Genomic DNA, 18,985 nt, shown 5'->3' with positions numbered 1-18,985 from the left:
TGCATTTTATTGCATAGTTCAGAAATTGTAGAAAGTGCTTTTCTATTATAAAACCTAGAAAGTTAACCTGTCACAGCAAGTGAAGTTGAAAAATGTATCCTCGGGGGGTGGGTGGGGGGGAGTACTTCATTGGATACAGTGCATACTTCAAACTCCATAAGAAAACCATGATAATTTATCATGAAATATCTTTAGTATTTTCTAATATTTAGAAAGTCAAAATACGGTTCTTCTAAGGGCACTACTGCAAATTGGACCTTAAGGCAAGTAAACACTGTTACAAGTCACCTAGACAGCCATTTCCATTTTAATAGACGGATGAGGATCATAACCTTCTAGTTCAAAGTCATCCACGTTGAAGTCATTGATGTTTTCAACATTGCGAAGAATTTTGAGTTTTGGAAAAGGTCTTGGTTGCCTCTGAAGCTGAAATTTTAAAGTAGAGTTGGTTTTTTCAGAGGGATGGCATTCATATAAAATAGACTAATTATGCAAGGGGTATTCACTTTAGCAACAAATTTCACAATGACATTTGTTTTAAATCATTTCATGTTAATACTTGTATAATTAAACATTATACTTGTTTAGGAATATCAACTGCACACATAATGACCAGTAGTTGCTCTGCTGCTGCTATATCTACCCACAAATGCTCCAATATAAGCCCAATTAGTCAATGCTGGGGAACAGCTGATGTTAAAGTCACATTTTGGGCAGATTGTGCCTGTTTTGTCTCCAGCACTTACAGAAATGTGAACAGTCCAGTAAACTGCACAGCCTTTCACCTTTTAGAAAGCTGTGTTCAACCCACTCAAAGCCCATGGAGATCACATCCATAATGTATTGGTCATGTTCAGCAGCTCTTATATTATTAAGCAAATGACAAGCACTATGAGTAATGCATTCCATCATTCCTTTAACTCAAAGACTGAACTAATTCAATATATGGAAGGAAATACACAGTGTGAGTAGTAAGGCTGGCTATTTGCCCAACTATTTACCTGGATTTTCAAAGGTTCGATATGATTCAGGTAAATATGAGCGTCTCCTAGTGTATGTATAAACTCGCCAGGCTATAGAAAAAAGAAACACAGCCTTAATATTAGAAATAGAATGAACAAGAATATACAGGGTATCCCAGAAGTAGGTATACTGCTTTAAAATCCATTCTTTGTTCTTGACTCAAGTTCTCATCATTCACAATATCAGCAAATTAATTAATTAATTAATTGTATACCTACTTTTGGGCCACCCTGTACATGCTGATATATTTCTTAAGCAAGATTGCTCTATCCAGATTCCTGAGCAAGCCATTTAAGACACACAAAATTAGATGTTATATTCCTTATTCTGAACTGGTTTGAATGCAAGCACATGAAGGAGAAATGTTTGCATACTCCAGATAAAATCTGTAGTTCATAATTTTCTAGTGGATATCTACCTCATTAGAGTAGCAGCTATAAATTGTTAACATTAATTACTTTCCGTGGGTAAATTGTTCTACTGGCTCAAGAAGCAGCCACCCACATATGGTGCGATCCTGTATGCAAGTCCATATGACAACATCCCTGCCTCTGCATAATTCCTCTGTCTTGAGCTTAATCCAGTGGGGCCAACTAACAGAAATCCTACATGTGAGCAGCACTCTCCCAGCAAGATAGAGCAGAACCCCACAAGTTTTCCCCACTTGAAGCAAGAACAGGTTGCACTTGAGGACCTGAACAAAAGCTAGCACCAAGAAGATACAGGCTGGCTAGTCTGGCACTGATCTGCCCCACTGTACACTGAAGCAGTTTTTGGAGAATTATCAGGACCTGGGAGTTGCTCTGCACCCTGTGCTGTATGATCACAAAGTGCAGAATTACAGCCATGGAAAATTCAAGTGCTTCTCACAACGGGCACAGGAAATGGAGTTTGAACATCTGTACCTTGATCCATTGGGCTTATAGTGATGAGATGTTTAGTTTTGCTACAAACATTTCCCAAGTTCCTCATAACTACGTAGCTTTTATAAACAGAAATATTAGAACAGCAGCTGTATTAACTTTCAGGACTTTTTGGCAACATCACAACAGTCTTCTGATTCTCAAATTACGGCAGCCAGTGGAAGATACAAGCACATTGGACTATAAAATGCTTGACATGGTAGAACCACTGCCAGAATTCTTTTTCTACAAATTATGCTAACACGCTATTTTTGACTCTTACGGTAAGACACCATCCAAATAATGAAGGCTGAGATCCTACACACACTTAACAGGGAGTCAAGTGACATTGAACTTAATAGGGCATACTTCTGAGAAGTGTATACAATAGCACTGTCGAAGAAATATGAAACTTGTTCTGAAGTTCAACACCATGTACAAATTTTCAAAAGTTTTTCATTTATATACCATCCAAGTCTTCTTATACTACTACATTCTTTCTAGTTTATTTATTTTGTATTTTTAAAGTGGAAATAGATAAAGGCATTAAAAATACCTTCAAGCCTGTAACATGGGCAACCATTGAAGTGAGCAATGAATAACTGGCAATGTTGAAAGGTACTCCTAACCCCATATCTCCAGAACGCTGATACAGCTGACAAGAGAGTTCACCGTTTAAAACATAGAACTGGCATAGAGCATGACATGGAGGCAAGGCCATTGAGGATATATCTGAGAAGCAAACACAACACGGCAAAAATTAGGATATGTCCAATGTCAAAACTCCACCCACAGTATGATCTTGTTGGCTTTGTTTTTTAAACTACCGTAGCAATTACCATTTCCCAACATAGCAACAGTGTGTCATTGTTAGAAAAAGACAAAAAAGGGAAAAGAATGTTAAAACTTAATTCTAAAGAACTGGCCAGTTCTTAATGCATTTTGTGTAGAGTATTGTAGTGGCAGCTTCCCTTTTCCCAGGTGAACACAGAAGTAGTTTGGTGATTATTTTATAAAAAAAGCCGAGTGCATTTTTTATTTAAAAATACATTTAAAATATGTACTTTGATCATAACCACAAGGCATACAAAAGCCAAGGCATACAAAAGTCAGTTTACAAACAACATACGCAAGCTATTCCACTGTTTTTGAGAACAGGATTATCATGCACAACTACAAGGTACAATGACAATTAATTCCATAACCATACCTTTAGGATTCCACGCACACATGATTATTCTTCTGTTATCTGGATTGTTTCTGATTGTATCAATTACTTGCTGCAGCTGATCTACCCCTTGCCCTGTGTAATCTGAAAATATGGAAGGAAAAGTGTGACAATGTGACAACTGATAAATTTTTAATTATCTGTGAAACCGTCAATTGTCAGGTTCATTCTTAGGAGGGAATTCATATCATTTATACTACCCCACTAAAATTTACAAAACTACAGTGGTACCTCTGGTTAAGAACTTAATTCGTTCTGGAGGTCCGTTCTTAACCTGAAACTGTTCTTAACCTGAGACACCACTTTAGCTAATGGGGGCTCCTGCTGCCGCCAGAGCACGATTTCTGTTATCATCCTGAAGCAAAGTTCTTAACCCAAGGTACTATTTCTGGGTTAGCGGAGTCTGTAACCTGAAGCATTTGTTAACCCGAGGTACCACTGTACTTAATAGTGAGATAATTTTCCTCTACTAAGAAACACAAAGGTTCTGAATGCACAGCAAGCTTGAATCCATCAGTGCTTTTTCTGGTACTGCTGCTTCTTCCTTGCTCATGAACCTGCAGTAATACCGCCCCTTCATTCTGTGATTTCACACTATTTTTATAACTTTTTGCTTATTGTGTTCCCTCAATGCAGATTTCCATATGAACTTATGTGTGCCATTATTACTATTATTGATGGGAGTGGCTTGAATGATGAAGAACTATTTTTGACACCCTTTTACCCCCACCACATCTTTAACATAGGATAGGTGGGAGTCTGTGAGAAGGAAGGGATTGTGATAGTAGCTATATGCATGCCCTCTGCAGCCATGTCTAGTACCTTTCTGCTAAGTTTCTAAATACTTTTGTGTACTCTTTATTTACCCAAGAACCCACACAATAATATGTGAAATGGGCAAATGAGCAGAAAGGCATCTTTTAGGAACATTAATTCTTTCCCAGAGCAGCTGTATTTTTTGGGGGGGGTGTACCCTAGAAGGGGAAATGTGTTCTATTTAAGGCATGAATTTTACCATAATCTCTTCAGTACCTAGAATACTGGATTTTCAATTAAGCAGTTAATCCTGTCTTCAGTATGGAGGATACCTCAATATAGGAAACCAATGGAATGTGTCATTACCTGTATGCATATCTTTGTATTCAGCTCCAAAATGTCTCCACTGGAAGCCATAAACTGGGCCCAAGTCTCCTTCCTCCCTAGAAAAGAATCCCTGTTTGTCTAAGAATTCACGAGAACCATTGGCATCCCAGATCTTAACACCTTTAGCAGAAAGTTCTTTTGCATTTGTAGAACCCTGTTTGGGGCAAAAAAGGAAATATTTATTCATGTTAATTAAGAACATAATTTTAAGATACTTCCTGAATTCCTTAGAATTATTAGTTGAGCTTCCTGCATTGCAGGAGGTTGGATTAGATGACCCTTGGGATATGTTCCAATTCTGCAATTCTATGAACATTTATGCTAAAAAGGCAGTACTGTACAGAAGTGTGTGTGGGATAGTACATTCTGCAGTTTTTTAACACTACACGAACATAGATAGCAAGGGTGATATAGAAGACTTGAACACACACAAAAAGGACCATCATACCTTGTCAAACCAAGCACACAGTAAAAATTTAAATGTCTCAACTAGTTCTGAACTAAAAGTAATACATAGAATATTGCTGCATACTAGTACATACCAATTACATACCATACCTTGATAAACCAAAGTAGCTCTTCAAGTACTCCCTTCCAGAAAACCCTTTTAGTTGTTAGCAATGGAAAATTATCTGAAAATAATTAAGAAAGTTAGACCAGATAAGAGAATATCTGTAATGCATCAGTACACATTTAAGAGGAATGAAAACCAAATATTACGGTAAATATGGACAGAACAATTCTATTTGTAGGAAGGGGCAGAGAAAAGAAGAATCCATGGTAGACCAACCATTACACCTAAAGCCCTATTGTTTTGCTGCAGCAAGGGAAGAAGGTGGATTATGGTTTTATTATTTCCCCTTTAACCTTTATCCTCGGCCCAATGGACTCCAGTGAAAGAATTTACTATGTCATATCCAGGTCTATTATGGTGGTAACATCAGAGCAGCAAAATCCGGTGGATTCACAGCCTATACCATTTCTGGCTTCACTGCCAGCAGAGAGGGATGTCCACCGAATCATATGTACCTGTCAAACCACCCTTTCAGGAAGCATCAGATTTCCAAAGTGACCTCCCAGGGGCGCAAGTGTTGCATAGATGTCCAGGGCTGCCCAGATGACAAGATCGCCTCTCGACCTCACTGATGTGGTCCAAAGGAAAGCAGAGCAATACATTTGGCACCAGCTTGACTGCAGGAGTTGCCAGGAGGCGGCATACAAGGTGCCATCCAGCCATCTTAGGGACTCCACTACAGATTTGTGTAGGGTTTCCTCCTTAGCCTTTTCTTCTCCAGAAGATATCCCGCAAGGCAGCAGAGGTTTAGGACCAGAGTTGAGCTTGAGGAGCTCAACGTGCACCCCCCTTTCCTCTATCAAAAGAAGCAGTCCGGGGTTTGGATTGCTCCAGACTGCCTATGACAGGAGTGCGAACTTAAATAAAATATAGGGGTGGGGGGTTGCAGGTAAGATCACAAGGCGTGGTGCACGCACACTATGTGAATGGCAATGCCCATCAACTTTGGGGGCTCAAATATTTAATGGGAGGGGGGCGAAGACCCCTCGGCCCCACGATGAGAGAAATGGTACGATTCTTACATTTAACTTTTAGCTTGTGCCCATAATCCTGGAATCGGGGGGGGGGGTCGGGAGCTGGGACAGAAATAATAGCGCGCACATAAACAAACACACTCAAAATGCGCTCTGCCGTTAATAATCCGGTTTTTGGCGGGGAAACGCTGCGTCCTTCCTCTGCCGCTGCAGCTGGGAGGAACTGAAAAGGGAGCATTTTAAAAACAAGCTTAGGGCTTTATTTTTATGGTCGTCAGTCCCACAACGCTCCCGATTGCTTGATTGATAGGTATCGAATTGCGTCTCCACAGGATCGAGAGGCGCCATTATCCCCTAGCAGGAAGGAGCAGCGTCTCCTAGTTTCCTTCTGCTGAGGGGGATATAAAAGAGCAGAGCCGGGGCTGAGGGAGGAGAGGCTCACCTCGGAGGCTGTAGCGCGCCTGCAGCCCGAAGACGGAGAGGGTGCCGGTGCCCGTGCGGTCCTCCTTCCTGTGCCCGAAGCGCAGGATCTGCTCCACTTGCCTCAGGTACTGGAGCTCCCCGTGAGGCGCCGCCGCCGCCGCCGCCGCGCCGGAGGACTCCCCGCGACTCGGGCCTTCAGTCTCGGTCACCACAGCGGGCATAGCGAGGAAGCGGGCGGGAAAACCCAGCGCTACAACGAGGGCATCCAGCTTCTGGAGGGGCGCAACTTCGGAATTGGCGCGCTCACCCACCCATTTCCCCTCCGATCCAATAAGAGTGATGTGGAGGCGGGCACCGCTGCAGATCCTGCTTTGCTATTGGCTGTCACGTTTCCTATATCCTCCGCGGCTCTCGTTGAAGGTAGATGCGTTTCCTTCTCGCCGCCCGCGCGGTCGGTTGGTCTTCTAAGCGGGGTTTGCTTCATGGTGTTTGTATCATCATCACATCGATGCCTGCCTGCCTCCCTTTAGGGACTCAACTGGTGATCGGAACAATACTTTTTATGTCCTCTTGGTTTTCATAATCTTGAGCGGTTCGTAGTTTGGCTGCCGGTTTGCGCTGTGTGTTGGAATACTGTACAAGATTTTGCAGCATTCTGGGTACTCCAGTTCTATTTCCCCACCCCAACAGTCAGCCAGCTTGCCGTACAAGATGTGCCGGCAGAAATCCCACCACCACAACTATTAAAGTTGCAGGACCCTTTTTGGGGGGCCGGGGGTTATCCTACAGCGAGCATGCTCAGTCCTCATTAGGCTGGATTTTGGGGTCCTCTCCTTGGAGTGCTGTGAGGGGTCTCTTAATAACTTAACACCTTTAGTAAACTACAATTTTAGGGATTATTTGGTAGAAGCCATGATTGTTAAATAATAACCCAGAGGTGCATTTTAAATAATAACCCAGAGGTGCATTTTAAATAATAACCCAGAGGTGCATTTTAAATAAAAGGACACATTCTACTCATGTAAAAACATGCTGATTCCCGGACCATCCGCGGGCCGGATTGAGAAGGCAATTGGGCCGCATCCGGGCCCCGGGCCTTATTTTGGGAAACCCTGGTATAAGGTAAAGGGACCCCTGACCATTAGGTCCAGTTGTGGACAACTCGGGTTGTGGTGCTCATCTCACTTTATTGGCCAAGGGAGCCAGCGTACAGCTTCTAGGTCATGTGGCCAGCATGACAAAGCCGCTTCTGGCGAACCAGAGCAGCACACGGAAACACCATTTACCTTCCCGCCAGAACGGTACCTATTTATTTACTTGCACTTTGAGTGCTTTCGAACTGCTAGGTTGGCAGGAGCTGGGACCGAGCAACGGGAGCTCACCCCATTGCAGGGATTCAAACCGCTGACCTTCTGATCGGCAAGCCCTAGGCTCTGTGGTTTAACCCACAGCGCCACCCATGTCCCAAGTGGTATAAGTATAGTTTAAATGTGTAGTGTGGATATAACTGGTTTTTCTCTTCCACACTTTATAAATTCAAGCTTATATGAACAATGGTGATTCTTAATCAGTTTTTGAAATCAGGAATATTCTGATATCAGGGAATATACCTTTAGATTACATTGGATAACACTCAGTATGGAGTACAGCTGGTTTCCTATGTTAAATTCTTAAGACGCAAGTGCAAAATTGACTGCACCTACATTCTTCTAATGTATGAACAGTCAGATAAGATGCACTGCTGAGTAAAACTCAGAATCTTGTTCCAGCAATGTCCAACTATGTGAATATCACAAAGAATACAACATTAATTTTGCATAAAGTCACTTGCTCTTCATTTAATAGGAAATTGCCTGGATTTGGCAAAGAACAGAATATAGAAAAGGGATCTTTGCTGGTCTATAAGAAAATTTCCAAAATCCCTGTTAGAGTAATACGTTTATTAGACCAGCCTAATAAAGAGTTCTGGAGAAGTCAAAAGCTGCACAATTAATTTGTGATGTTTTGATTGTGCTCATAAAATATAACTTGGTCCCACATTGAGTGAATTGATTCTAGTTATAAAATTATTCAAACTACAAATAAGAGGTTGATGCATTTTTTTGTTTATTCGGGAAGCAAGAATATAAAGAATAAGTATATTTTTAAATGAATGAAAAACATGAATATTCATACACTATTGTAGATGGCTTTGTATGTGCACTTCAGGTTTGCTCTCTGCGATTTCACCCTCTACACAGTGAACCCTGTCAAGTACAGAAGGACCACAGCCTATTCTTTCATTGCCATTACAATGTAAAAACTTGATACCATGTTTTGGATACATGTCATTATGGTATAGTGTGGGGAGCAAATAGAACAGGTTCCTTAACCAGAGCACACATGCAAAACTGATCTAAATCATTAATAAGTGGAACTACATATTCAGGACTTTTGTATACTTTAAAAATACCTCTGCCAACATCTACATTACTGGACAGAATACAGCTGAAATATATGCATGTATTTCTTACCCCTCTCTTTGGACACATAATCCAAATACATTTTCAGTATTCACCGGCTATATATCTTTAGATTTGCTCTCAACTGAATGCAGAGAGAAATCATAAGAGTTACATTCATACTGATATTCAACACATTTATTAAACATTTTATCATCTGCAGGTTTTTTCTGTATGATGACTTTTGGTGTACTTTGCTAAAGGAGAATATGCTGGATTCAAAGTTCACTGTTCACTGTTCACTTCTTCCTCTATAGGGAGATAAAAAACAAAAACAAATAGTATTATTTAACAATGAATAAAGTTTCATAACAAACCTAAACAAATCATTAAATGGTTTTAATAATAATAATAATAATTAAAAAAAAATTTATACCCCACCCACCTGACTGGGTTTCCCCAGCCACTCCGGGCAGCTCCCAATAGAATATTAAAAACACAATAAAACACCAAACATTGAAAACTTCCTAAAGTTGTAAGGATATAATGTATGCCACTGCACCAATGCATCTCTTCACTCCTCAACAGCAGTGCAGGACTTTTACATTACAGTGCTACCTCGAGTTACAAACGCCTCAGGTTACAAATGCTTCAGGTTACAAACTCTGCTAACCTGGAAGAGTTACCTCGAGTTGAGAACTTTGCCCCAGGATGAGAACAGAAATTGTGTGCTGGCAGCGCAGCAGCAGCAAGAGGCCCCATTAGCGAAAGCACGCCTCTAGTTAAGAACAGTTTCAGATTAAGAATGGACCTCTGGAACGAATTAAGTTCGTAACTAGAGGTACCACTGTAGTAGGAACACATCAGGCCTTTGGACTTAGAAAATCTAACAACCTTTGGTTTTGTCACCATCTTCCTGAGATTCAGGCTTGAGAATGAGCTCTTTCTTTTTATTTACAGTGGTATCGCGGTTTATGAACACAATTGGTTCCGGAAGTCTGTTCATAAACTGAAGCGAACTTTCCCATTGAAAGTAATGGAAAGTGGATTAATCCGTTCCAGACGGGTCTGTGGAGTACTCAACCTGAAGCGTACTTAACCCGAAGCATGGGTGTAATTGGTTCCGGAAGTCTGTTCATAAACTGAAGCGTTCATAAACTGAAGCGATCTTTACCATTGAAAGTAATGGAAAGTGAATTAATCCGTTCCAGATGGTTCCGCGGCATTCGTAAACCGAAAATTCGTAAACTGACGTGTTCATAAACCGAGGTTCCACTGTATTATGCCAGACCATCCTGTGATGGATTCTACTCACACAGGCAAGATCCACTACTCACATGCTGCTAAACTCATTTTGTCTGCCTTCTCCCTCCATCTCTCTCTCTCTCTCACACACACACACAACCATACAAATAGAGAACCAATTGTGTGAGTGTATATCCACTGGTAACTAAAAAAGCAGTGGGTGGAACATAAATAAGGGCTGTATTTCAGTAAACACTGGCGTAGAAGCCATTCAGATGACCAAACTACCAGTGTGTTCCCTAATGCTGGACTTGCTTAGTCATCTCATCCTGTCAAGTGTTAAGGAAACGTTTGCCACAACAAGTGCACCTGTGGTAAATGATTGCTTTCCACCACCCATTCTCAGTAACGAAAGCCTTATCTATAAAAGAGAATTTACAAATTACAATTTAACCGTTGTTTTTTTAATGTAAAGACAATCAACTTGCCTTGCCTAGAAATTCTTTTTGTAAAGCTGTAAAGCCTTCCCTGCTACATATTCAATGAATTCTGAACTCTCAGTGTCCAGATCTTGGGGAACCTTGACAGTAAAAGTAGGTGAAGTCAAAATATTCACATCTACGACAGTTTCATTTAGGCTGGCAGCTTCACCTCCTTTGACACTTGATGACACCTGAAGGAGAAGAAAGTGACATATGTGAGAATACGGTGCCTCAAGACACACCATCATTTTTTAAACTTCTCAGTTTTAAGTGAAGGAATAATAAATGCCGCTCTTAAATTAGTTTATTTACCAAATACAATCTAAAATTGTATTGTTTGGTTTTATTTATCAGCATCAGCATCATTATTTTGATGATGGGAAATACATTTCTAACTGCTTGATGGTTGCTATTAGGGATGTAGAGGCCCAAGAAAAAGCTAGCAATTTGGGGCATAGTTTCAATGATATTTGATAATATATTGTCCACATTTCAGTTATTTCTTTTCTTTATTTCATTTGCCATATTCATGGAGCCACCCATCATATGTTCTCGGGCAGGGGGGGGGGGCTTGCAAAAATAGAGTAAAATAAAGTATACAATACAATGCATTATATGCTATTATTAAGCAGTATATAAATACCCTTATTAATTAAAATGCATCAGTATAAACAGTAGAATGCAGCAGAAACCCTGTCTGTTCCAAGAGCCCAATTAAGGTACAGATTCTCCAAATTGGTACCCAAGCAGCCAGGAGTCCTGGAGAGAGAAATGGAATTCCCAGAGACTACAGCAGTTTCACCTCCTGAGCCCTCCAGCATATGCTGGTTCTGCACTGAGCTCCCAGATGGGCATAACAAGAAGCAATACCTCCTAGTCCCCTGGTCTTGGTGATGCCAATTCCTCATCCATGGATCACAAAACAAACTTCTCAACAATTGTTTTTTCTCCTTCTTAAGTCACCCTGGGGTACTATGTAAATTGTATGCAATATTGCACAATTTATCTTTCCATTATAATTTTCGGTGCAAGCGAGAGCTTGGGAAACAATTTTAGAAACACCTTTTGGAAAATTACTGGAGGCACTGCATGACATGTGCCTGAAGGATTATAACATTCCCTTTGCCCTGAGCTATGTTTTTGTTATATTGATCTAAAGAAGACGCCTGTCAGATGCTAGCAAAACTCTCTTCTTCTTGAAAAGTAATTTACAGAAATTCAAACCTGTTTGTGCCATTTCATTGCTGTCAGATGGTGATACAGGTCAGTTAACGATCATCACACTAAAAGGATTTAGAGTAGGCTAGTGTCTAAGCTCTGGAGTTTCAGATCATCAAGGGATTATCAAGTATACTTAAAATCTACCTCCGTAAGAGCTTAGTATTTTAAAGAACAAAAATAACATACACACATTTTCCCTAGGCAGTACTGAAGCAATAAATATCAGTGAAAGAGAACAGAGAGATCATTGTGCAGTGGCATTTTAATGTTTGGCATTTACCTTTACTATATTGAAAATGTTTTCTGGTCCAATAGTCATGTTGGAAAGTTCGGAAACCCATCCAAATCTTTCTTTCATTTTATTCAACAGGTAGGCTGTGTCTTCTGTGTGACGTTTGACCATCTGGAGAATCTGTTGGTATTGCTCACCAGAGATGTTAACCAGCTTAAAGGCGTCATCATACTTTGTATGTAGTTCAGGAACATCAGGGCAAACTATAGGAATCAAACAATATGTAGAAAACGTCCTTAAGAAATTTAAGAAACATTCTTAATCATTCATATATTTTAAAAAGTGTAATGGCTTTTCTTTCACATAAGTATGTTTACTTAGAAATTAAATTCAATTGAATTCAGTGGGGCTTCCTTCTAGGTAAGTGGGTTAGGACCGCAGCCTTAGAGTAGCTATCCAGCAATCCTATAAATATTTGCTTGGGAGCAATTGACGTTTTATTAAGATATATGATGATTGCTTGCTAGTTGTCTGTTACCCTAAAGTCTCCAAGCAACTTACAATACATCTAAAAACAAAAATATACCATTAAAAACAGAACAAAGCAACCTCTATTACAGTCACAGTAAGCTTTGGCTGTTTTCATGAGATATTGTGAGAATATAAGCATATAGAAGTACCTATTCTCAGAATTGTTATAAAAAGTCTTAAGTGGTAGAACAGTGTCTATGCAGCTGTATTCTGCTGTGGGCTCATCAGTATATAGTTTTGGACGTGTATGGTTTTATTATAGCAAGTAAAAACACCTACTACAATATATTTCGTCCTTAGGAAAGTTTTACTGAATCATTTGATTCAGTTTTTGCTGTGGCTTCTGAAAACCATTTCATCAGCAATTAAATCTTAATAGTTATGACTATTTTGCAAAACAGAAATTGACAGTACTATAGTTGGTGATGAACAAGGCCGTTATTTACCTCGCATAAAATGATCCTGACATTTTTGGCATCTCTCATGAAATTGAGGGCATCCCGATGAATTTTGACGCAGCTTATTGCACGGAGTTCTCTCATGGTCTGCCATGTTCTTAGAAAACATTCCACTTCCATCAGAATCTAGAGTAAACATGCATACGATGTTAACAATACACATGGTACTCTACATTAACAATAACATAGATCTAATTAAGTAAAATATGATCTTGAGTGGTTTAAATATCGAAGTAGACATGAAACAACCAACTTAAAAGCAGAAGACATATTTATGAGGCTGACAGTGGCAGTCTGATGGTGTTTGCATAGGAAACTGTCAGTAACCTAAAATGAGGTAGATGAGAAATCAAGTTTGTTCATCCCCTGTCCAGAATGGAAATCAAGCCAGTGAATACAATTGTTGCTTTTTGGATAGCCAGTGTGGTGTAGTGGTTAGAGTATTGGACTAAGACCTGGGAGACCAGAATCCAAACCCTACTTAGCCATGAATTATCACTGTATGAGCTTGGGCCTGTCACTAACTCTAAGCCTAACCTACCTCATATGGCAGCTGTTGGGATTAAATAATGAGGGGGTGAGTGATATACACCACCTTGAGCCACTTGGCAAAAAAGGTGGGATGTAAATACAATTAATAATAATAATAATAATAATAATAATAATATAGAACATATTACAATAGCATTGCAGTGATTTACACCAGCCTGAATAGATATGCTCCTAAGAATACAAAATACTACAGTAAAGGTTCAATGCTACTGATATTAAAATGCGAGTTTTACAACTTGCCTTTAAGTTGTTCTGCCATGTCTCTTGCAGTCTCTCGGTATTCTTCAAATACCTCAGTAATCACTTCACCAACACCTTCCAGGACAGTTTTGCTGAAGTCAAAAACTAGTTGGAGGAAGCCTGGTGCCTCCCAGTCTTTAGGGGGAACGGGGTTTCTTACAGTTACCTCAGAAAAAGCTGGCAAAAAGTAGGGCTCCGTCAAGTCTGGGTCAGACATGAAATACATTTGGAAAGACTGATCAAATTCTTTTTGCATCTGTTTGAAAAAAACAGAGCTTTTTTCAAAGATTGTGCCCATGTCAGATAACAGCTGGTTGAACAAGTGTTCCATTTGTGCTAGCTGGGCATCTTCTTCGGGTTTTTTCTTAAACTGAAGATCTTGCGCCTGAAGCTCATAAACAGGAAGTGATAATGGAGTCAATTTCTTGAAAAAATCTTCAACCTGTATGTGGAGAGAAAATAGTTCCTGTCAGCAAATTGTCCAATTCTCATCCTTTGGTAATTGGTACAAAGGAATGTTTCGAAAGCACATGCATGTAAACACCCCTAACTTTTTGAAATGCAAATTTTCCATATTACAGTGGTACCTCTACTTACGAATAACTCTACTTACGAATGTTTCTACTTACGAATGGAGCTCCGTCCGCCATCTTGGATGCGGTTTAGATAGGATTTTTTCTACTTACGAATTTTTAGAAAGGGTTGCTTCTACTTACGAATCTTTTCTCCCAATGCATTCCTATGGGATTCGACCTACAATTTTTTTCTACTTACAAATGTGCCTTCGGAACGCATTAAATTCGTAAGTAGAGGTACCACTGTAACTGAATTATGCTGAGACACCATACTCTAATATGTCATGGCAGCTGTATTCATTTAACCTTAAAATGAAATACACAAAAGCAAGTATTATCTTTCAAATTAACTAAGGACCAGAAAATCAAGTGTCTTACTTGGACAATGAGTATCTTTACTGAAAATTCTGATCCAATTTAGGGTAGGTGGCAGGTTTGTGGGATATGCAACACAATCCTATGTTTATTTGGAAGCAAGTCCCACTGTGCCCAACTAATTTTACTCTCCTTGTTTTTAGGATTACGGCCCATAGCTGCCAAGTTTCCCCTTTTCTCGCGAGGAAGCCTATTCAGCATAAGGGAAAATCCCTTTTAAAAAGGGATAACTTGGCAGCTATGTTACGGCCTGAAGGAGCTGTTTTGGCATTGTCAAACCCTCCAGTCAACACTCTGGTCAAATTCTACACCAAGAAAAGCTGTGTGGCTCCTATAATTTATGAACCCAGGGAAAATTTGCATGCATCTTGCTTATATTTTAATCTGCTTCTGCTGACCAAAACAAAGAGCAAAGGGTTATATGATGCACTAAAGCTCCACCTCTGACTTTTGACTATGCTGAATAAAATAAAAAGAAAGCTGGAGAAAGTTGAGATTTCAACTCTACTCCTTTTTTTCCTCTGTGGGTTCTCAAGATGATGACATGCACACAGCCCTGGCTTTTAGTAGAATACATACTATATACAGTTACGCTGCTTCCCCTCACATGCTTCTTACCTTACTTGTAAATGTGGAGAAGCCATGGCGGCAGGTGGTATAAAATCTCATGCAGTTACTTTCTAGACAAGATTGGCACTCGTCCCATAAATTCTTCAAAGACCCCTGGCATATTTGCTCTTCGTCTTCCAGTCTTTCTTTGACTTCATTCATAAGTCTTAGAGCTTCCTAAGGAAGGAATTGGTTATAACTTATGGATCAGAAAGTTACTTAATTCAGAATACACGTCAGCATTTTGAAATTCGGCCTTAGCTCAGTTATACGTTATTTCTACAGAATTGCTGTGTCCCGTGCTGAAACACTAATCCACTTTAGGGCACATTAAATGTTTGTGCTTAATAATCCTCAAGTTAAGATTTCTGCATTTCCATGTTCAAGGATAGTGCCAGTCATATTTTTTTCTTGCTTCAGTCAACAGCTAGATCATGGGGAAGGGCCATAGCTCAGTGGCAGAACATCTGCCTTGCAAGCTGAAGGTCTCAGGTTCAATGCCTGCCATTTCCAGGTAAGGGTGGGAGAGCCTCCTTCCTGAAACCCTGGAGAGCCTTTGCCAGTCAGCGTCCAGAATATTTAGAAAGATGAACTATTGGTTTGACTCTGGATAAGGCAGCTTCCTATGTGCCTTCCTAACAAGCATATACTGTATTTTTCCGTCTATAAGATGCCCCTATTTATAAGACGCCCCCTATTTTGGGGGACTCAGATTTAAGAAAGGGGGGGGGGAGACACTATATGTGTATAAGACGCACCCTAATTTTTTACATTATTTTTTAGGGGGGGAACCTAACACAGAAAAATATGGTAAATCAGGTGGGATCTTGCAACACAATGACATGTGGAGAGGTCATTGCAAAAGCAATGCTATTTCCCCTCCTTTTATTCCCCCTCCATTAACCACCACCACCACTATGCCATATGAGCACATGAAACTGCCATATGAGTCAGGTTACTGGTTCATTTAACTCTGAGTTATCTGCAACCCTTTTGGCAACAGGTCTCCAGGCAGGAATCTTTCCTAGCTCTACTTGGAGATGCTGGGGAATGAACATGGAACATGTAAAGCATGTGTTCTACCACTGATTGACAGCTCTTCTCGATTGAGCTGGCACCAGGGGCAAATCAGAACCTCAGCTGCTCCTTTGAGCAGTGGTACTATAGGAACAGCTGTCCAGCCCCTCCTGGATTTGATAGCTGACAGTAGAGGCTTGTTTGTGTCTCAGAAGATGAACATGGTAAGGCACATTAACCCCCTGATTTCAAGGCATTTGTTCTTGTTACAGGTAGGTAGCCGTGTTGGTCTGCCGTAGTCGAAACAAAATTAAAAAATTCCTCCCAGTAGCACCTTAGAGACCAACTAAGTTTGTTATTGGTATGAGCTTTTGTGTGCACGCAAACATCTTCTTCTTGTTAGTCTTCCTGAAGACTCCGAAATCACCTTCCCTTCATTTCCACGGTTGTGCTAGGGGTGCCCTTAGCATGGTTGTGCTCCAATTCTAGGGAGTGATTACTTGTTAACCACAGCCGTATGAACAGTTAGTCAGAGAGCCATGCAGGTAAGCAAATCTCAGCTTCATACCATATGGCACTCATCTGTTGTTTTTATTCCAAAATAGATACTAGCCACTCCTGGCAATTTATTATTGTTTGGAGAGGATTTCCTAGAAAGCATGCATGCTTCCTTGTAAAGGGATTAAGGCATGAGGAATTTTGGACAATATTGTTTTTAATAATCAAGTGCTGCATTTATTCAGCATTCCTAACCACCCTAATAAACAAGCACTGACTTACAATGCTTTGCGCACATGAAAAATGTTTTCTTCTTCTCATGTGCAGCAAATGATGTAGGTATCATGTAGCTAAAATGTTTACTCCTTTGAGCAACTCAAGTGCAACTTATTCTATGTGGAGGTTCTCCAAGGTGACATTCTGAACACTAGAGTGCTGCATTGCTTTAAAGGCCCATGTTTTGTGATGCGGAATGCTTATTCTCCAAGCTTCAGTTATCTGATTTAGAAAGATTCCCATCTAATCACATCTCCATTTCAGTACAGTAATAAAAACAGCATTAAAAGTTGTACCCTTTGTCCCAGCACTGAAAACAGTTATGTCATACATTTGAGTCACTCCAGGTCTAAAACTGTGGTGACTAAATTTACCTCTTTTTCTTCACTGCTCTTTTTTAAAGTTTTCATCAGATCAGTGTGCTTGACTTCATTTCTTTCCATCATAATTTTCATCTGTTTAATGCCAATCAGTGCATTCTTTACCTCTTCATCTACATATTTCTCTCCAACTTCAGATAAAACTGAGGGGGGAATGCCATATTATTATTATTAGTAATAATTTTAATGAACAATCCCTTAAATTGTGGCCTAGCTGCCGAATTACAATTAACACATGCTGCTACTATTACTACTACTAATAATAATACTACTAATAATAGGGTTTCTGCTTCTGTCCTCAATGTATATACAAACAGATAAACTGGACTAGAATCTCCTGTTAATCATATGTAGTTTATGCTTTTCAGCAATCATATGTTTTAACTTACTGAACCTTAATTTTCAAATGAAGTTACAGAATGCTCATCATATAAACTATATTTCATACAAGTGTCAACACATTTTGTCAAAATAATGTAGGCATCTTGGCATTATTCCCAATGGCAAAAAGCCAACAGATTTCATGAGCAATTCAGCCAGGCCATCTTGTTACTGTTCAGAATTACTGTACAGTTAGTTACTGAACGGAATATCACAGCAGATTCTCTGTCAATATTTTTTTTTTAATGACTTGGTCCTTTTCAAATCAGGCTTTGCAATAAAAATACGGTAGTCCCAGAAACCATCAGTTTGATAACTGAGGTAACTAATTCCATGCAGAGAGCTTATGACCACCAAGAGTTTTGCTCATTTCCCATCAATTTAGGCTCTATGCAATTGACATTGACAGGAAAGCCAAGTCCCATTGAACTCAGTGGAGTTTACTTCTGAGTCGATATGCACAGAATATTATTATTGCCCTATTTATTTGATCTAGAAGTGATACTAATCATTTTATAATCCACATCCAAGACTATATCTTGGTGGTCAATTAATGTAGAATGGTTAACATGTTGTGGTGCTATATTTGCAATTACCAGATGGGACTAGAATGCTTACATTTATTACAGCAGGGCAATAAATCAGGGTTAAGCAATAGCTAATCTGTGTTCAGTGATCTTGAGAATGTCTCCCTAGTAAAGAGGTAGCAAGTTCCCAGGTTCAAATGAGGCTTCTTTATTCTCTTGCGGGTTCAGAAAGATAGTAGGCAGCACAAAGGTTTAACACGTACATACCTTTCAGGTTTTCCACAAAATTTATGTCTCCCTCCATGGCAGGGGCACACTGATGTCCCCTCAGACATAATAAGTACGTTATTAAGAATAGTACAGGCTTCATGTTTTCTGCATTAAGAATGAGTACAATACAATAGGTTAAGGAGTTGGTTTTCAGATACATCTCAGATAGCTAGGAGGATTAATTTAGAAATATTATGCATTTAGTATTTTCTTACTGTGGTGATAATAAATATTTCCTCCCTGCATTTTGTAAAAAAAAAAAAAATTCTTCAAAGAATGGCCCAGTACCAAAGACTGCTTCTGCCAGTACGTAAAATGCTTTAGTATGTAACAATATCTTATGACAATGGAAACACACAGTACAACAACATTGTGGCAATGTTTCAAATGACGCTAAGCCTGACATTT

General features: G+C 39.7%; 2 protein-coding genes across 2 annotated transcripts; both read right to left on the bottom strand.

The window, feature by feature from the left end:
• Positions 1 to 7: 7 nt before the first annotated feature.
• TYMS (thymidylate synthetase) lies at positions 8 to 6,495 on the bottom strand. The gene is made up of 7 exons (XM_035125562.2): positions 6,287 to 6,495; positions 4,855 to 4,928; positions 4,276 to 4,450; positions 3,136 to 3,237; positions 2,482 to 2,657; positions 1,002 to 1,073; positions 8 to 426 (listed from the first exon to the last, which is right to left on the bottom strand). The coding sequence occupies exons 1-7, from the start codon at positions 6,486 to 6,488 to the stop codon at positions 289 to 291; spliced, it is 939 nt and encodes a 312-aa protein (XP_034981453.2). The 5' UTR covers positions 6,489 to 6,495; the 3' UTR covers positions 8 to 288.
• Positions 6,496 to 10,446: 3,951 nt separating this feature from the next.
• On the bottom strand, positions 10,447 to 18,685 carry CLUL1 (clusterin like 1). Its single transcript, XM_035125288.2, has 7 exons — positions 18,575 to 18,685; positions 17,394 to 17,542; positions 15,238 to 15,405; positions 13,670 to 14,111; positions 12,866 to 13,003; positions 11,937 to 12,151; positions 10,447 to 10,626 (listed from the first exon to the last, which is right to left on the bottom strand). The coding sequence occupies exons 1-7, from the start codon at positions 18,675 to 18,677 to the stop codon at positions 10,447 to 10,449; spliced, it is 1,395 nt and encodes a 464-aa protein (XP_034981179.2). The 5' UTR covers positions 18,678 to 18,685.
• Positions 18,686 to 18,985: the final 300 nt, after the last annotated feature.

Source organism: Zootoca vivipara, chromosome 8 (assembly GCF_963506605.1).
Source record: "Zootoca vivipara chromosome 8, rZooViv1.1, whole genome shotgun sequence".
In the NCBI taxonomy this organism is placed as follows: Eukaryota; Metazoa; Chordata; class Lepidosauria; order Squamata; family Lacertidae; genus Zootoca; species Zootoca vivipara.
The sequence above is the reverse complement of the archived record's forward strand: the minus strand, read 5'-3'. Positions and strand labels throughout refer to the sequence as shown.

Excerpts from the sequence above, each read along its gene's own strand:
- CLUL1 (XM_035125288.2), bottom strand. The coding sequence starts at position 18,677 with ATGAAGCCTGTACTATTCTTAATAACGTACTTATTATGTCTGAGGGGA. Across the intron at positions 13,004-13,669 it reads CATGGCAGAACAACTTAAAG|ATTCTGATGGAAGTGGAATG; the intron begins GCAAGTTGTAAA and ends TGTTTACTCTAG. Across the intron at positions 12,152-12,865 it reads TCAGGATCATTTTATGCGAG|TTTGCCCTGATGTTCCTGAA; the intron begins GTAAATAACGGC and ends TGATTCCTATAG.
- TYMS (XM_035125562.2), bottom strand. The coding sequence starts at position 6,488 with ATGCCCGCTGTGGTGACCGAGACTGAAGGCCCGAGTCGCGGGGAGTCC. Across the intron at positions 4,451-4,854 it reads AGCTACTTTGGTTTATCAAG|GGTTCTACAAATGCAAAAGA; the intron begins GTATGGTATGTA and ends TGCCCCAAACAG. Across the intron at positions 1,074-2,481 it reads CCCATGTTACAGGCTTGAAG|CCTGGCGAGTTTATACATAC; the intron begins GTATTTTTAATG and ends TTTTTTCTATAG.